This window comes from Pelophylax lessonae (genome assembly GCF_965119305.1).
Source record: "Pelophylax lessonae genome assembly, chromosome: 4".
Taxonomy (NCBI): domain Eukaryota; kingdom Metazoa; phylum Chordata; class Amphibia; order Anura; family Ranidae; genus Pelophylax; species Pelophylax lessonae.
In genome coordinates, this window is record NC_138771.1 from 326,489,700 (window position 1) to 326,508,095 (window position 18,396).

Consider the following 18,396-nt stretch of genomic DNA (forward strand, 5'->3'; position numbering starts at 1 on the left):
CTTCCCGCACGGTGCCGGTGTCCTCTCCGATCTTCAGCATGCCTCCGGTGAGTCGATCCGCTGTCCATCGACCATGCAGAAGCACCAGAGGGAGGGGAAAGGTCCAGCGGCTGGCCAGGCCAAAGATGGCGCCGCCAGGCAGAAGGCGCCGCACAAGGACACTTACCTTGAGGCTGCCCAGAAACTTTTCAATAGACCTGCTTCCAGGGATCGTTCCTCCACTCCTGGGACCCTCCCGAGCGTCTCGCCTAGCTCTCCAACAGATGCAGACGATACGGTGCCCTTGGGAGACATTTCAGATCAGTTGCAGGACTGGGATCAAGCCTGCTCTGACCCGGCCAGCATGCAGTCCTCATCCTCCCCTGATCCTGAGCCCACACTCCGAGATGTCATGGCGGCGGTGAATACTTGCAGCTCTTCTATCACTGCCCTGACTGCTGAGCTGAAGGGGGTGAAAACAGAACTTTCATTTGTACGCCAGGATATGCAAAAGTTGAGAGAAAGGACTTCTGCTGTGGAGGGTCGGGTCAGCTCCCTGGAGGATGATATGGTTCCCCTGCAAAGGGAAGTCAAACATACTGCTTTATTGTCAGCTCAGCAAGCTGCCAGGTTAGATGACCTGGAGAACAGGATGAGAAGGAGTAATGTGAGGTCAATCGGTATCCCGGAACGTGCTGAGGGGAAGAATCCAGTCGCCTTCATTGAAAGCTGGCTCATCTCCACCTTTGGGCAGGACGCTTTTACCCCCATGTTCTCAGTGGAGCGGACTCACAGGGTTCCCATGCGCCCGCTCCCTCCTGGCGCCCAACCTCGCACCTTCATATTCAAGCTCCTTAATTACAGGGACAGAGACACTATCCTGTCTAAAGCCAGAACCATGAAACTGGCCATGGATAACGCTAAAATCTCACTGTTCCCGGATTATTCTGCGGAGGTGCAGAAGCAAAGAGCTTGATTTGTTGACGTCAAGCGGAGGCTCAGAGATCTTAATCTGCAATATGCCATGTTGTACCCTTCCAAGCTCAGAGTTGTGGCAGGTGGCAAAGTTTTGTTCTTTGACAAGCCAGCGGTTGCTGCCCAGTGGCTGGATACAAATGGCAGGGCGTTAAGGGCTGCCCCCTCCCCTAGGCGAGAGGCACCCCCCCCGAAACGATACCCCCATCCCCATAATTTCGGGGGGGGGGGAGGGTGGGGGCTGCTGCTAGCTGACCTGGTCGAGTTTTTTCTATGCTCCTGGACTGGCGGATGCACTCCTACTGCGACTACTGATCTGCCTTCTTCCCTTTTGGAAATGTTCAAGGTTCTGGAGGAGATTGCATTGTCAGCTGTGATCCCTCACTGGATTCCCCCTATTTGTCCATGTTGGACGCTCCCCTGTGCCCCCTTTTTGCTTTCCTCCCTGGACGATGTGTCTCCCCCCCCCCCCCCCCCGGATCCCTTTGTTTTGCTCCTTGCCTCTGTCTTCACAAATCCATCCGGACCAGGACGCCTGTCCCTCTACCCTGCAACCTCGGTCCCCTGTGCCTTCCTCCCATGCAAGAATTGGAGGCAGCTGAGGGTGCTTTTTCTTTTGCTATGTGACTACAATACATTGTTGCTATGGTCTCTGAACGTTCCCTGGTTGCTCCGTGCTGAGAATACTGACGGACGGGCGCTTAGGCTGTGGCGGGCGCCTCCCACTGTTCTCTCTCCTGCTGGATTACTTCTTCCGCTTCCCTATGGCTTATACGATCTGTGTACTTTCTTGGAATGTCAGGGGCCTTAACAACCCCGTCAAACGAACTGCTGTCATCAGGAACGTTAAAAGGTTGCAGGCCGACATTGTGTGTCTGCAGGAGACCCATGTGGCTCCTGTGGACAGATACAATTTGGCACCCAGTATGTTTGGTTCTCAATACCATTCTGTTCTCTCTAACTACTCTAGAGGTGTTTGTATACTGGTTAGAAAGGGGGTGCAATTCACGTGTTTACAGTCGATACTGGACCCTGAGGGCCGCTTTGTTATTCTGCTGAGTTGGATGGCGAGTCTGACTTGTGTGTTTGCTGCGGTCTATGTCCCGCCGCCCTACTCAGCTAGAGTGCTGCGGCTGGTGCTAGACCAGGTGCTTAAATTTCCTGATGTGCCGTTACTACTCATGGGTGATTTTAATACTGTCCTTGACACTGCTCTTGATAGATTTGCTCCACACTCCGTGGGAGGGGGGCCCTACTCCGTTTGCCCGGCTGGTGGGGGAGCTCGAACTGACAGATGTCTGGAGAATGGCCAATCTGGGAGTGAGACAGTTCTCATGTTTCACGGCTGCCCATGCTGGTCTCTCTCGGATTGACATGGGTCTGGGGAACGGTCGTCTCCTGCCTTTGGTGTCCTCGGCGGGCTATGGCCCGAGGTTGGTCTCACACCACTCACCATTGTGGGTCTGACTAGCACTTCCTGCTGGTCGGGGTAGACCGATGTGGAAGCTGAATGCCTTTTGATTGACGCTCTTCCCCAGCCCTGACCCCTTCCCGGCCCTGCTGACCTCCTTCTTTGGTCAAAACCTCCATTCTGCTGATATCAGGGTTGTGTGGGATGCTGCTAAGGCATTTATGAGGGGGCATTTTATCGATCTCATCAATGGGATAAAAACTAAGACGAAGGCCTGGGAAGATGCGGTTCTGGTTGAGGTCACGAGGTCTGAGGCTGCCTATGTTGCAGATCTCTCAGAGGCTGCTCGTAGGTCATGGTTTGCCGCCCAGTCCCTTGCGGGCATGGTGTCACTCCAGAGAGCGGAGAACAAGCATTTCTTCCTGCAGCAGAGGTACTTTGAAGAGGGTGAAACTACTGGCCACATGTTGGCGATGATGGTAAGGGACCAGCAGCCTACTACTTTCATTCCTTTACTTACTGACCCGCAGGGTAGGCAATGGCATACTAACGTTGATATTGGGAGGGTGCTGAGCGAGTTCTACAGAGATCTCTACTCTTCTAAAGTGACGGCGGGTTCCCAGGAGATAGAGAGCTTTCTGGATGGTTGTGCCCTTCCCACTTTCTCGGAGGTGGACGCGGCCTCATTGTGTGCCCCACTGACGGAGGACGAGATATACACTGCCCTTGGGTCTGCTCCCCATGTTAAATCACCGGGGGCCGATGGGATCCCTTCTGAGGTGTACAGTAAATATGCGGAGCAGCTGGTGCCCAGATTGCTCTGGGTGTATAACTCGGCCCTCCGGGAGGGTAGGTTGCCGACATCTATGACGGAGGCTATTGTGGTGCTCATCCTGAAGCCAGACAAAGATCCAACTCTACCTGACTCCTACCGACCTATTTCGCTACTCACGTCGGACGTCAAGATCTTGGCTAAGGTCTTGGCAACCTGGCTCTCATTGTTTATACACAAGGTTATACATCGGGACCAGTCGGGATTTATTCCGGCGCGATCGACAGCTTTGAATCTCCATCGTCTTTTTCTCAATCTTCAGGTGCCAATAGACAATCCTGAAAATAGAGCGATTTTTTCGTTGGATGCCGCTAAGGCATTTGATAGCGTTGAGTGGACGTATTTATGGGCGGTGCTGCGTCGCTTTGGTGTCGGGGACTCTTTCCTTCGCTGGGTGCAGCTATTATACTCGGATCCCACGGCTAGACTACGGTTTAACGGGGAATTATCTGAGCCTTTTAGCCTCTACAGGGGTACCCGACAGGGATGCCCGCTGTCTCCGCTATTATTTGCCATGGCGCTGGAGCCTCTTGCGGCGCGGGTCCGGGCTTCCCCTGGGATTGTGGGGTTCCGGCGGGCGTCGCGTGCAGACGTTATCTCCTTATATGCATATGACACCCTCCTTTATCTAGGCGACACCCAGGGCTCCCTGCGATCGGTAATGTCCCTTATCAATTATTTTGGCTCGCTGTCTGGATTTTCCATTAATTGGGACAAATCAGTGTTGATGCCTTTAGACCCTCTCCCTGCCCCACTCCCCCGTGTGCATCCTCGGTGCGTATATTTGACAAGTTTAAATATTTGGGCATAATGGTAACTCCGGACCCCTCTGACTATTTGACTTTGAACTTGGTGCCTCTGCTGCGGAAGTTTCGACTTAAATACACAAGTTGGTGTAAGCTGCCGCTCTCTGTTGCCGGTCGCATTAATCTTATAAAAATGATCTGGGCACCCCAACTACTCTATGTTTTTCATAATACTCCAGTGTGGATCCCCAGGCGGTGGTTCCACAGGATAGAATCCCAATTTCGTGAGTTGATTTGGTGCAAGAAGGTAGCTAGAATTAGGCTATCCACCCTCCAGTTGGGGAAGGATGGGGCGGGATGGCGGTGCCGGACCTCCGGGTGTATTTCCTAGCCTCCCAGGTTCAACACATGGGGGGCTGGGGGAAACCGGACCCGCTGGATCCTATTGGGGCTATGCTGGCTCCGGTGGACTCCCCTGCTCCTGTCCTGGTCTACCTGGAGGCTGGCTTCACGCACCTCCCGGTGGGACTGCCAACGGTGGCTCTGCTTCGCCTGGTATGGAGGAGTGTCAAGACGATGCTCCAGGTTGGGGGCTTCTTGCCTGAGACCCCCATCTGGGACAATCGAAATTATAGGGAGCTTCTTCCCCTGGAGGGGGCAGAAATCTGGAGGGGGTTAGGAGTTTGTTTCATGACTCAATTATTTAGAGGTGGAGTGTTGAAATCTTTTCAGGACTTGCAAGAGGAGTTCGATGTGCCCCGTCAGTACTTTTATAGGTTTCTGCAGCTCAGACATGCCATTACAGTTCAGGCCCAGCTTACGCCATTGAGACTCACTCTCAATAGACTGCTAGCGGAGGTCTTCCAAGCCAGCGATAAGAAGGGTATGATCTCTGATGTGTATGTTGCTCTTTTGGGCTCTTTCCAGGACCCGGCCGCTCTTCCTGCCCGGGCGGCTTGGGAGGAGGATCTTGGCCCCATTGATGGGGAACGGTGTGAGCTCTGCCTTTCCTCCATCCCCCTGGTTTCGGTCTCGGCCTCACACAAGGTTTCCCACCTTATGCTTTTTCACAGAGCATATAAAACGCCTGTTCGACTACACCGTTGGGGCTGTAGACCTTCCCCCTTGTGTCCGAAATGTGATAGAGACCAAGGCACATTGATCCATATGATGTGGAGATGCCCAAAACTCTTTAGATACTGGTCCACGATTATAGCCACAATATCCAGAGTCTATAATTTTCAACTGCTTCATGACCCGTTGATTTGTCTGTTGGGGGCCCTGGAGGTGGAGACCCTGACTCCCAACGCTCATGTGGCGGTCCTTAGACTACTCTATATTGCCCGCAAACTGATTGCTAGACACTGGATTTCTCCTAGGGTCCCATCGGTGAAACAGTGGATCACCCAGGTTAATAGTACCTTAATTCGAGAAAAGTTGACCTACCAACATAGAAAGGCACAGAAAAAGTTTTATTCAATCTAGCAGCCTTGGCTGGATGACCCGGCCTTGGCTCCCCCTCAACTGGTTATGCAAAGGTTGCTTGAAGTGTAACTACATCTGACTGAACGGTTGCAGGTGACTGTGGATGGTGAAGCGCCCCCCCCCCTTTGTGTTTTTCCTTTTTTCCTCTCTTCCCTTATCCCCCCCATCCCTCCTTCTTCTCCCCCCCGTTGTCTCTCTCCCTGCTCTCCCTTCCCTTTTGTTCCCTTGCTTTTACCTCACTCCTGATCTATCGATTACCACTCACTACTTACTAGAGTCCCGGTTATAGTGTCTTGGATTAATAGGTGATGTTTTATGCTTTGTGGTTCTTTTGCATTCATTGTACCACCATTTGTTGTCTCAAATGTGCCCTTTGTGTACTTTCTAATTTGATTATGGTGCAATTTCTACTGTTTTTCCAATGTTTGCCCTTTTTCCTTAATAAAAGTTATTTTTCTTGAAAAAAAAAAAAAAAAAGATATATCAGTCTGGATGTCACACCACTTCCTCAAACTCAATCTATCCAAAAGCAAACTTATATTTTTTCCTCCACCACGTGCCCCTTCCTCTGATCTCTCTCTCAAAATTGATGGCACAACTATCAGCCCTTCCCTGCATGCCAAGATCCTAGGTGTAGTCCTGGACGCTGAACTCTCCTTTAAGCCCCACGTCCAATCACTATCCAATTCTTGCCTCCTCAACTTCCGCAACATCTCCAAAATATGCCCCTTTCTAACCAATGACACAACAAAGCTCCTAGTTCACTCCCTGGTTATATTTTGCCTCGACTACTGCAACTCCCTTCTCATTGGCTCAGTGTCTGCTACTCCTCTCTGTCAATCCCTCCACTGGCTTCCACTCACGCAACAAATTAAATTCAAAATACTAACAACTTACAAAGCCTTCCACAACTTAACCCCCAGCTACATCACTAGCCTAGTCTCAAAATACTACCCTTATCTTTCTCTTCGTTCCAATCAAGACCTCCTGCTCTTTAGCTCCCTCGTCACCTCCTCCTATGCTCGCCTTCAGGGTTTTTCCAGAGCCTCTCCTATCCTATGGAACTCCTCACCCCAATCTGTTCGATTATCTCCTACTCTATTAGCCTTTAGACAATCCCTGAAAATCATATGTAAATAGTTGGTTTGGGCTGCTCATTCTTAAGAATTACTAGCAAAATAATTGTACCGCTTTCAGCACCTAAAATCGGAAAGAAACATACCGCCAGGGAGGTTAAAGCAGAATTCCAGCATAAACCCAACTAGCCTTAAAAATGCCTTACCCCTCCTAACATCTATGATGACTAACCTATTTTAAGACTGCTCCAATCTGGTCATGTTATCTCACCTATGTTAGCCAGCAGCGTATGTAGGGGAGGAGAGAGCGCCAAGAGCAGCTGGGCATGGGATCTTTTGGGTGACACCACCGCTCCAGGTTTTACCAGCAATTGTCTTCTGTGCATCCACAGCTGGCTGACACAGGGAAGATCACATGACCCAACTGGGGCAGGCTGAAAATAGGTAAGTAAATACATCTTTCTTTCTTTGTTTTTTTTTTAATACAGTGACGTTTGTTTATATTTTTATACTTTTTTTTATGTTATCCTTTTTATTGGGGCCTTACGAGTTAATTTCTTTAAAAATAAAAAGGTTGCTGCACCCCCATGATGTTTGAACTCCTTCGTGTTGCTTAGGTAGATCTCGACTTCTTAAAGGCTACCTATCCCTGCTCTATAGAAAGCGGCAAGAGAAAGAAGTCACTCTGAAACAGGAAACATGGGGCAGTGGTCATGGCACTAGCTTAAGCTAGAACATAGCAAGGATTAAAAAATAATGAAGCTTCATACTCCGTAGGTGAATTAATCAGCTGCAGAAAGTGCCTAAAAACTGGGGGCCTAATATAATTTTAGATTACCAGTTTCCAGCTTTGTTATGATATTTCCCAAGAATCGTAAATTAATTAACCAGTAAGAACAAGGGCAGACCTCAGAAGACCACAAATCAATACTATAATAACTTTTCCATTTGATTCATTCTTCTGATGTTGGAAGCCACCAAAAGAAGATATACAGTTCAAATAGGATCAAAGCTGAGATTTTGTGAATGTCACTAATGTCACCTCCCCGCGCTCAGCCTGCTGACTGGCCAATGGGAAGCAATAATACACCTCTGACAACTTGCTCTTTCCTCATATCAGTATGTTGTCTGTCTCCACATGTGCATGCTCAGGGCCTGATTGGCTTCTAGTGCTGTGTCTCTCACACAAAGTCTCAGTGTTGCTTTGCAAGGGATGACTGAGGCTGATATCAAGACAGATCTGAGTACTTTTGCAAGTTGTATGTAAATATACATGTAATTATTTTTAAAAGAATGCATTGCATTAGCATGCTTATATCTGCCTGGAATCTAGCTATAAAGTAGAATTCATAATTTATATTGTTTTGGATGACTGCATGCTAAGCAGCCTGGAAAATACACGGCCAAAACACTAAGGTCCCTTTTCTTTTTCTTTTTTCCAAACAGTGAGTTTATTAAAATTTCAGCACAGTGCAAGTTGAGATAACAGAAGAAACGAACTGGACAAGTGTAGCTCTAAGGTCCCTTTTCACATAAGCGCTTCTGCTAAGCGGAATCTGCTTGCTCAGCCGAGGATCTCTCCGCTGATCCCTGCTGAGCAGGTAGATGACAGGTCCGTGTCCGCTCTGCTATGCAAAGTGAACACTGACACAGTCCTGTTCTCCTCTATGGGGCAATCGTATGAAAACAGACTGCCTGCCCATTTCCATCGAAAGCATCCAATCCTCCGGGCAGATGGGGAATAAGATCACCATCCATCTGTTTTTTGTGGAATGGATTGGATGGCCATGGGGTCTGATGACATCCGCCGCTCTATAGAAGAGACCGGAGGGTACGATCAGGTCCGCCTGACAAACTGACAGGCGGACCTGATCGGAAAGCTCTTTTCTTCTATTTACTGCTACCAGCTCAGTTCCATCAGTGCAGCTTCCCTGAACTTCCTTTCATGGCAAGCACGCAATAAGTCTCTTGGTTGCAAGAAACAGTACAGCAACAGCCAATTAGCTTGAAGGCGGGAATTGGCTTGCACGGCTTTGTGTTTGTATTGACAAGGCCATTCAGCTCTAGTCCTTGGCAGGACCACACATGCAGGGGTGACTCGATAGAATCCGACAAGGGAAAGGAGCCAACCTGAAACCTAAAAGATCTGAAGGAACTGGCTAAAGAAGGAGGATAAGGGGGTTTGAGCATAAAGAGGCAGTATGTATGGCAAGTATTCACCTTGGCAGATGAAATGAATAAGTGAGGTTTTAATATAATTTTAAGGTTGATCTTACATGTATCATTCTGTCCTAACTTGGCACAGAAGATTGAAAATAAGGGATACAGCTATATTCCCATATTATGCACACCCCAACACCTTCTTTCAAACCTGTTCTCAGGTCAGTTCTCCTCAACCCTAGCTACCAAACATATATTGTACATATTTCTTTCTCTTTTGACTAATTTAAAAATGTTGAAAGGTTTTTCAGAACATGGCATTGGAAAGACACACAACTATCAGAAACTGTGGGCAGCTAATTAGAATCATCTAATGAACTTGATTACTCTGAACTCAAACCTCATGCTATGAGCTACTTCACTATAAAAACTAAAGATAGATAATCTACTTCATGAAAGTACTTCTTCCATGATTTTTTTTATTATCTTCTATGCTATATTAATCCTGATTTCAAATGAGTTGCAGAAAAATTCACAGCCAACAAACTGAATACAGTCATGATCCTCTATGGAGGACTAGGAATCACATTTTACTTTATTAATATAATAATTATGTAAACCAACAAAAACTTTCAAACTCACATTGTGCAATCCTACGAGCATTTAGTTTAGGAAAATCAGCACACTAAGGAGTTAATATGTAGCAATTTTCATATAGTGCGGGTCAAAGTCCAGCTATTTAAATACATGGAGTCTGCAACAAATGGAGCTTGCTTAGTTGGCATGTTTAAAGTCTCTTGAGTATTCTGGAAAAGATGCCAGCATTGTAAAGGAACCAATAAGATTTTTCCGCCAAATACATGGTACTTTTATGCTCAAACATTTGTGAACAGAAGTTTGGTAAATGCTTATGAATTCACAGTAAGAGGGGCCATGGTAGCCATGGTTTGGGAAGGTAGGATGAAGTTATAGAAATGTTCTTGTTCTTTTCCAGGATTCACAGTAGTATTAGCTTATCTGCGCGTAATTACCCAGCGATGGCCTGCGGCTGTTGGCTATTACAGGTACTCTAACAAGGTAGCTAGAGGGTACGTAGCCCCTTTGTCCTCTCACTTCCACTAAGCTCCATTCTGGGCGTCCTTCTTTGTCATGTGGCTCCAGAACTGTTACAGGTTCTCCAGCCAGAATGCTGACCTCATAATTACTACGAGCTGTAAATGGGTATCCAGCAACAATCTGCAAGGGAAGAAATATTACACATTTTATTACATACTTTAGGCTTGGAGAACTTCTAAACAACAACAAATGTGTATATATTATATTTTTTTTTTCCCTTCATATTTGTGTGTGTATATGTATTGACACAGGGATATTTCAATTTAATTTCTGATTTAGCGAACAGTTGATACAACTTTATAATATTTTGTTGGGGAGCTATAAATATACCTATAAGCCTATTCACCTTTCATTTCTCACATTTAAAAAATACAGCATGTCCAAAGTGTTAGTTGAGATAACAAATAACACATGCTGTGCTTTATCAGTAAAGTAAACACACTCTGTTACTGCAGATATAAAAAAAGAAGCCCAATGCAAAGTGTAAAGCTTGTTTACTAAGATTCCAAAATGTCTTCTACAATTCGGGATGAAATTTGGGTTCACGTATAACCCGAACCAAGTCTGTTAGTGGTTTAACAATTTGCTGAATAAACTGGCCATATCTAGCCAGTTTGCCCACCAGGGTCCCTGACGGCTGAATGTTTTTTTTTTGGAAAACATACACTTTAATGAATTTGATTGCACACAAACACAATACCCATTTTTTTGTAAAATTTAAAAGTTGATGTTACGCCAAGTAAATAGATACCCAACACATCAGGCTTTAAAATTGCACATGCCCGTGGAATGTCGCCCAACAACGGTACTCAAAATGGTACTCTCCATAGCAACACTTTTGCAGGTTACCAGTTTAGAGTTACAGAAGCGATCTGGTGCTACAATGATTGCTCTCGCTCTGACGTTCCCGATAATATCTCACATGTATGGTGCAATCACCGTTTACATATGCACGCGGGACTTACTTTTGCATTCACATTTGCGCATAAGCACAGGGGGTGGGGCTCTTTAAATATCTTTTTTTACATTTTTATTATTTATCCTAAACTATTTTTTTCACAGTTTTTTTAACAACATCCCTTGTGATCTGGCCTCCATTGCAGCCGATGAGACACAGATCGGTCTGATCGGCTGCTTTCCTGGCTGCTAATGGCTAGGTAAACAAAGAGGCGGCACTAAACAGGGAAAGATAATTTTGTCACTTCTGGTTCCAGGGGTCACAGAGAGGGAGGAACAACATCAGTTCCACTCTCTCCATCTAGTGCCCCTATTGGTCAGATCGCTCCCGAGCTCTGCTGTACAATCTCTGAGCCTGGGAGTGGCGGCGGAAGGGGGGAGGGGGCACCATTGCCCGCAGAAGTGATCAAGTGGCTGTTCAACCACTGAAATCACTTCTGCTGAAAAGGGAAAAGCCTGCTGAAAATAGTCTGTAGCTGCAGGCATCATCCCGGTATAACCACTGCCAACCGAGGATGTCATATGACAGCCTATGGTCAGCAAGTGGTTAATGGCCCTGTAATCTGTTTTTCCTGAAATTGTTACGGTGTTTTTCTGCCTCCTCGTAACCTCCCCATGAGCTCTGGAACCGCTCCATTTCCCTTCACTTCCATAGTTCATATTCCATCTTGGGAGCGAGAAAAAGAGGGTACCTATGTTACTACATACAGTGGGGACCATGGAAAACAAAAGAAGCCACCCTTTAACAGGAAGTTAGATCACAAAAATAATAGGGTAAAGGGTAATAGAAGGTAATTTTTGAAGTTAGCAATATATATTTAAATTTTCTTTAAAACTAGAGTTTAGTGCCACTCTAGGGTGTTATAAAACTCTATATGTGGTGTGGGGAGCGCTAAACAACAAATAAATAATGAATATATAACATATATCTATGTGTGAACCAAATCAAAAAAAGTAAATATATATAACATATATCAATATGTGAAGCCTTTTAATAATGCAAATCCATTGGTGCATAAACATAAAAGTTCATAAGTGTCCATAAATATTTTGCAGGTGAGAAGAATTGTATTCTATCCGAATAATACGTGTATCCACCACTGAGTGAAATTCATCCTTACCAAACGGAAATAAATAAGGTGCAACTATATTTTCTTGTGCTGAAAAAATATCCAATCTCCTTGTGATCAAACACTACGTGTAAATCACCAAGAATTAGCCTCTTACCAGATGGTAATAGGTATGCACTTGTTCAGTGAAACCACCGCCTTGCTTCCTGTTTAAAATCCTGAAGTGGGATGTAGAACCGCTCTACCTTTCTTTCTCCACTAGATGGCAACGAGTACCAGCAAGAAACACAGCCTCATCCTTCTTTACAAGCTCACAAAACCACCGTGTATTAAAGGAAAAAAGAGGGCTAATAGTGTATTACCCTTGAGATTTATTCAAAAAACAGTTGATAATGCACTTACAATTAGATGTCTTGTATTCAGCATAACATAGGCATATGAATTCCTGCAAAGGCTTGCGGCCGGCTGCAGCACGGACCGCAAGTTGTGTGTGACGTGTGCGCCTCCTAATCTGACCGGTTTCTTCCCATAGGACTTTTACTGAGACAGGAGTACTTTTTTGAATAAATCTCAAGGGTAATACACTATTAGCCCTCTTTTTTCCTTTAATACACGGTGGTTTTGTGAGCTTGTAAAGAAGGATGAGGCTGTGTTTCTTGCTGGTACTCGTTGCCATCTAGTGCAGAAAGAAAGGTAGAGCGGTTCTACATCCCACTTCAGGATTTTAAAGAGGAAGCAAGGCGGTGGTTTCACTGAACAAGCGCATACCTATTACCATCTGGTAAGAGGCTAATTCTTGGTGATTTACACGTGGTGTTTGTTCACAAGGAGATTGGATATTTTTTCAGCACAAGAAAATATAGTTGCACCTTATTTATTTCCGTTTGGTAAGGATGAATTTCACTCGGTGGAGGATACACGTATTATTCGGATAGAATACAATTCTACTCACCTGCAAAATATTTATGGACACTTATGAACTTTTATGTTTATGCACCAATGGATTTGCATTATTAATTGGCTTCACATATTGATATATGTTATATATATTTACTTTTGTTGATTTGGTTCACACATAGATATATGTTATATATTCATTATTTATTTGTTGTTTAGCGCACCCCACACCACATATACATTTATCTATATTCAAAAGCACTGAATACCGGGAGCAGCTTCAACACACTATCAGCGCACCCATCCCCCCTTACAACATGTTATAAAACTCTAGACTATGAAAAACTCTCATCACATGCTATAGAACAGAGTGTGCATACCTACAAAGCCACCAAAGCATTCATTTAGTGTAGAGTGAAGTATACCTGGTTGATCCTGCCTTCAGCTGTCCCTTCTATCTTCTGTCCCCACTGCAGTCTGAGATTGTGTAGACCAGCTGTTGTCCTCTACTGAGAATGCTCCAGTTTCAGTTTCCTTCTAAGCTCTCCTTTCTCTTATCTATGCAGCCCACATGAGTATAGAGTCACACACGTGGGCGTATACTCAGTAAATGACACTCCCCTCCCTCTCTCCCTCCTCCTTCATGTTCTCCTATTTCTAATCACTGTGGGGCGGGATATAATATGCTGATTGATTACATTCACTAAGAAACTCACAAAAAAGCTTAGTTTTATTATAAATCAGTATTAAATCTATTGAATGTAATTACTAATACCTGTAAAGTAAAAAAAAGAGCCTTGGATGCAGATGTCATCTGAACAAAAGGAAAGCTAGTATCAATCATCTCCGATTCTGCCTACACCATATTAATGCACAAAAAACATACAAAAAAAATGTTTTTTGATATTTATTTATTTTGAATTGCTCTTCAGAAACATTTGTTTTTAGTCATGTGACTGGCACAGAACCAATCAGGGCCGTGTAGACACAGACTCATACTGTATAGAGCATACATCAGCAGAATAATAAAAGCCCCTTCCCTGTAGATGCCAAAGAACAGAGAAAGATCATGTGACCACATGACAGCACTTAGATACTTAGAGGATTTAAAAAAAAATAAAAAATACAGTGGCATAATACAGTATATATGATTTATGTGAATTTATTTATGGCAAATAACACTACTCTGTTTGATTTACTTAAAGGGATGCTAAAGTAAAATTTCCCTCCTATCTGCACTCTGTGATTTCTAAGGGTTTGCAGGTTCTCTTATTCTCATTGGTCAACATACCAATCAATACACGTTAGCCTCAAGCAAACATTGTTATTCTGTCAACTTATATGTGCAACACATTTCTGACACTAGTGCCAGATAATGGACAGAATTCAAAATATGCTGTATTTTAAGTGGGCAGTACAGAGGTGCCTGTGTTTTATCTGTATAAAGGTCAATCTTACAGAAAAGAGTACATGTGTTTGGCTGCTGCAAACCTGATTTACATGCCTTGCACACAGGGCTGTCTAGATGCAGTGCTTCCCTCCCAGCGTTGCAGTGTGCCTGAGAGGGACAGGTGCAGCGCCAAACACTGTTGCCTTCAACCTGTCAAAGTCTATGGTAGGGTGCGGTTGGATGGGGCTGTGTACTAAGTGGTGCCCATGTTTAGGGCCCTGTTCATTCAGGAGTGAATGCGTGGAACAAAGGTCTTCTAGGAGGCGTGCACTGCACCTAGATTGCCAGTGTCTTACTCAGTGGCCTTACTCAGAAACTCAATGGTAGCATATATGCCTGTAGCAGAACAACGGCCGTGGGTGGCTTTACCATACTGACTGGAGGTCATTTGACATCGTTCAAATTGCGCTGCTCGTGTTCCTTTGGACACAGCGCATCACCGATCAGGGTAAAGAGTGGATGACGTAGGTACTTTACCATGTAATCAGCTGTCCAATCATAGCTGATCACATGTAAACAAATGCCAGTTATTGTTATTTCCTTTCCTCTGCGCTATCAGTGTCTGAGAAAAGGAAGGCCGATAACAAGGTACATTTATACAAAAAGTGGTCACTTCCCCTATCTATAAACAGCAAGGAGCACTGGAAGGGCAAACATATTTTCCTGCGCCTTTAAGGAGGGGTGGGCTCCCTCCAATCACCTGTCCTCCATCTATCCATCAGAATACATGTGCTCTCACTGTGGAGACTCTTTAAAGGTAGAGTTAGGGACTGCAGGTAACAGGGTGCCTTGCTGGGGCCTGCAGCTTACGCATGTATTTGCAAATGTGTGCAACTAAAGCCCTGTTTTTCATGCATACTGTCAGACAAGTTAATTCAGTTGGTCGCAGGCTGGTTGGTAAGTTGTAACTGGAAATTCCTTGGCTTTTTTGACATACAAAGGGACATTTACACTGATAATCCTTGTCCCCTCTCCACATGTTTGTCTCCAGGACTTCTCCAGAGACTCTCCCATTCTCTGGAACTCTCTACCTCAATCTGTCTGGCTTTCTCTTACTCTGGCTGCCTTTAGGTGATCCCTGAAAACTCATCTCTTCAGGAAAGCCTATTACGCCTCTAACTAATTTTTTATCACTTCCATCAGCTCATCCCCCACAGTTATAACCTTCTGTACTACTTGCCCCACCCTATTAGATTGTAAGCTCTTATGAGTAGGGCCCGCTTAACCCTCTTGTATTACATTGTATTGTAACTGTACTGTCTGCTTTTTATATTTTAAAAAGCCGAGTAAACTGATGGCGCTATATAAATCCTATAAATAAAGTGTTTCCTTAAGCCAAACTTAAAAAAAAAAAGTTTGGGGTATATATATATATATATATACACACATATACACATATACACACACACACACTTTAATGCATTTGAGTTCATTTTCTTTTTGTTTTCTGTAGATAACCGCACCTTAGGCGTCACCATTGCACTGTTATTGCAATATATACACCATGACTGTCCTATATGCTGCTTTATATAACTCTAAATGTCTTGTGTTTTGCTAGAAGCGGACAGGCATTTCACAGTCTCTAGCTATAGCATTGGAAGCATCTTTAATTTAGAAAACAGGAAGACATAACCAAGCTAGCTTTGCATGACTCAGCTTGTCTATAGCTTGTATAGCAGGTACATAATGTTCTTTTCTTCAAAAATGTATTGTTCAAAGGTAGTAGCTGGAAGACACATTGCTCATCTGAACTTGTAAGAGAAATTTCTTGAAGTAAACATAGTCTAGCCACTTCAGCTCCCAAAGATTTTACCCTATTCATGACCAGACCATTTTTTGTTTCGTTATTTAGCACTGCGCTACGCTAACTGGTAATTGCGCGCTGTACCCAAACTAGATTGATATCATTTTTTCCACACAAATAGAGCCTTGTTTTGGCTGGATTTGATCACCACTGGGTTTTTTTTTTTTTGCAAAATGAAAAAAGACTGAACATTTCTGTTTTACAGTTTTGCAAATAAGTAATTTTCCTTCTTCACTGATGTGCACTGATAGGTTGCATAGATGGGCACTGATGTGCACTGATAGGCTGCATAGACGGGCACTGATGAGGCTGCACTGATGGGCATTGATGAGGCTGCACTAAAAAAAACAAAAAATATTTTTTACTTTCTGCTATAAAACATATCCAATAAAAAAATAAAATGGATTCCTAAATTCTGGCCAAAATGTTTTCTGATACAGGTCTTTGGTAAAAAAAAAAAATCCAAATAAGTGCATATTGATTGGTTTGCATGAAAGTTAAAGCATCTGCAAACTATGGGATATATGTATTGGAGTTTTTTTTTTATTTTTTAAACTGCTAATGGCGGTGATCAGCGACTTAAAATGGGACTGCAATAGTGCGGCGGGCAATCTGACACTGGGGGGGAAATGATTAGTGCTAATAATATGCATGGTCACTGTACTAATGACACCAGCTGGGAAGGGGTTATTATCTAATGCGATCAAGGGGTTAAATGTGTACCTAACAATGTTTACTGTGTGTTTTACTAAGCATTGTGCCAGTTTTTACTGCATGCTTTGCAGAGAGTAAGAAAATGGCACATCGGTGCTGACAGTAGGTAAACAACATTGGGCTCTCTTCTGTCATCCACTGAGCCGATTGGCAGGTTCTGGCCATAAATCTTTGGCTGGGATCCGCAGATCAGTTTGTGCTGTAGCAAAAAGCAGCACAGCTGCACTTGAGCCCGCCCCCTACCTGAGAGTACTGGATGATGTACATGTACTTGATCCAGCACAGCAGTAAATCAGCGGTTGGGGGTTTGTAAGCGGCTAGGGCAGCCTTCCTCAACCACAGATCCTTCGAACCCTAGGGTTCCTCTTGAGATTGCTAGTGGTTCCTAAACCCAAGAAGATTCTTTGTCTATATTTCTTTAAAATAATGTCCTGTACCTGTGTACAGAAACTCTCTAGTATAAATACATTTGTTTTCTGCAAAAACCTGGTTGATTTTGCCATTTCCATTTATTTCCCCATTATCAGTGGCAACGTTATCACAGCCAATCCTCTGGCTGCTGTGTGGACACTGAAGGTTAAAAAGACTCCCTGTAGCCGCACATCGATGCTGTCCCTAGGATGAGTGTGTAAGTGGCAACTTCAGCCTGGACTCCAGCCAGGCCATGCCCCCAAATGTGTATTGCTCCGCCCCTCTGAGCTTAGTCATGGGGATGCTGTGTCTCCTGCCTGAGTGGAAGCCTTAGTTTTCCTGACAAAAGCCGCCCCACGTGACTTTTTTTGTCATTGGCTGGGCAGCCCTAGCTGTTTGAGTGATACCAGCTCCCTCTCCATTCCTAGTCGGCATATGTGTAGTCTGGAATGCAAACAGATCTGGCAGGGAAGATTGATAAAAAAAATTCCTCCTCCCTGCTAGCTGCCTTTACATACCAAGGACGGCTTCTATCTTGTGATTAGCGGTAGCTTGTGCAGTGAGCCTTGCTGCTTGTTTAATGTAGTAGCACAGCAATAGCATGCATGCTCTTTAAGATCTGTGGGTAATTTTTCCAAAGTTTATTTGCTCTTTTAAATTCATTAAACAATTATGCCTCATGCATTGATGTTTGCAGGCTGTGTCACTAGATTCATGCTTGCTTCACCCACATATCTGTCAGTGTAGTGTGGAGCAGGTAGATTTGGTCACGTGACCACTTGATAAAACAGCCAAATAAAGTGTTTAAGCTAAAAATTGCTATGCGATCTGGGTATTATTGAATATATTGTAATCTTCCCAGCTGAAATGTATAACATAGTATTATTGGGTATTGGCAGTGTATATAATGGAGGAAAGGACTGGGTCTGCTTCCTGGGAGGTCTTCCAAAAGGATAAAAATCAATTGCCTGGAGGTGCTCATTATCATCATTTGAAAACAAGATTCAGTCTGAATTGCAGAAGCTGTACTCAAACTTAAGCTAGTTATAGATTAATCAAAATGGATCTCAGTGACCACACACGGATCAAATTTTGACCAGTCCCTTCAGAACCGGCTGAATTTCAATCCATGTGTGGCCACTGATAATCCCTGCTGTTGGAATACAATGTATCAGTGGGAAGGATTCCTATAACCCACCTTAATTGTGTGGATGGAAGATTCCATCCATTTTCTTTCATTAAAAGAAAAACGATCCACCTATGGCTAGCCTTTAGAGACTCAGTTATAATTATTGAGTTTTCAATGGCCACCC

At 44.4% G+C, this 18,396-nt stretch overlaps 1 protein-coding gene across 1 annotated transcript in view; it reads right to left on the bottom strand.

Annotated features, from left to right (window-relative positions):
• Window positions 1–9,605: 9,605 nt before the first annotated feature.
• ARHGEF37 (Rho guanine nucleotide exchange factor 37) overlaps window positions 9,606–18,396 on the bottom strand; it is a 162,877-nt gene continuing 154,086 nt past the window's right edge. The window contains exon 15 of the mRNA XM_082254868.1: window positions 9,606–9,900. Within this exon, the coding sequence (XP_082110994.1) occupies window positions 9,673–9,900 (228 nt within the window). The 3' untranslated portion in view covers window positions 9,606–9,672. The remainder of the gene's footprint in view (window positions 9,901–18,396) is intronic.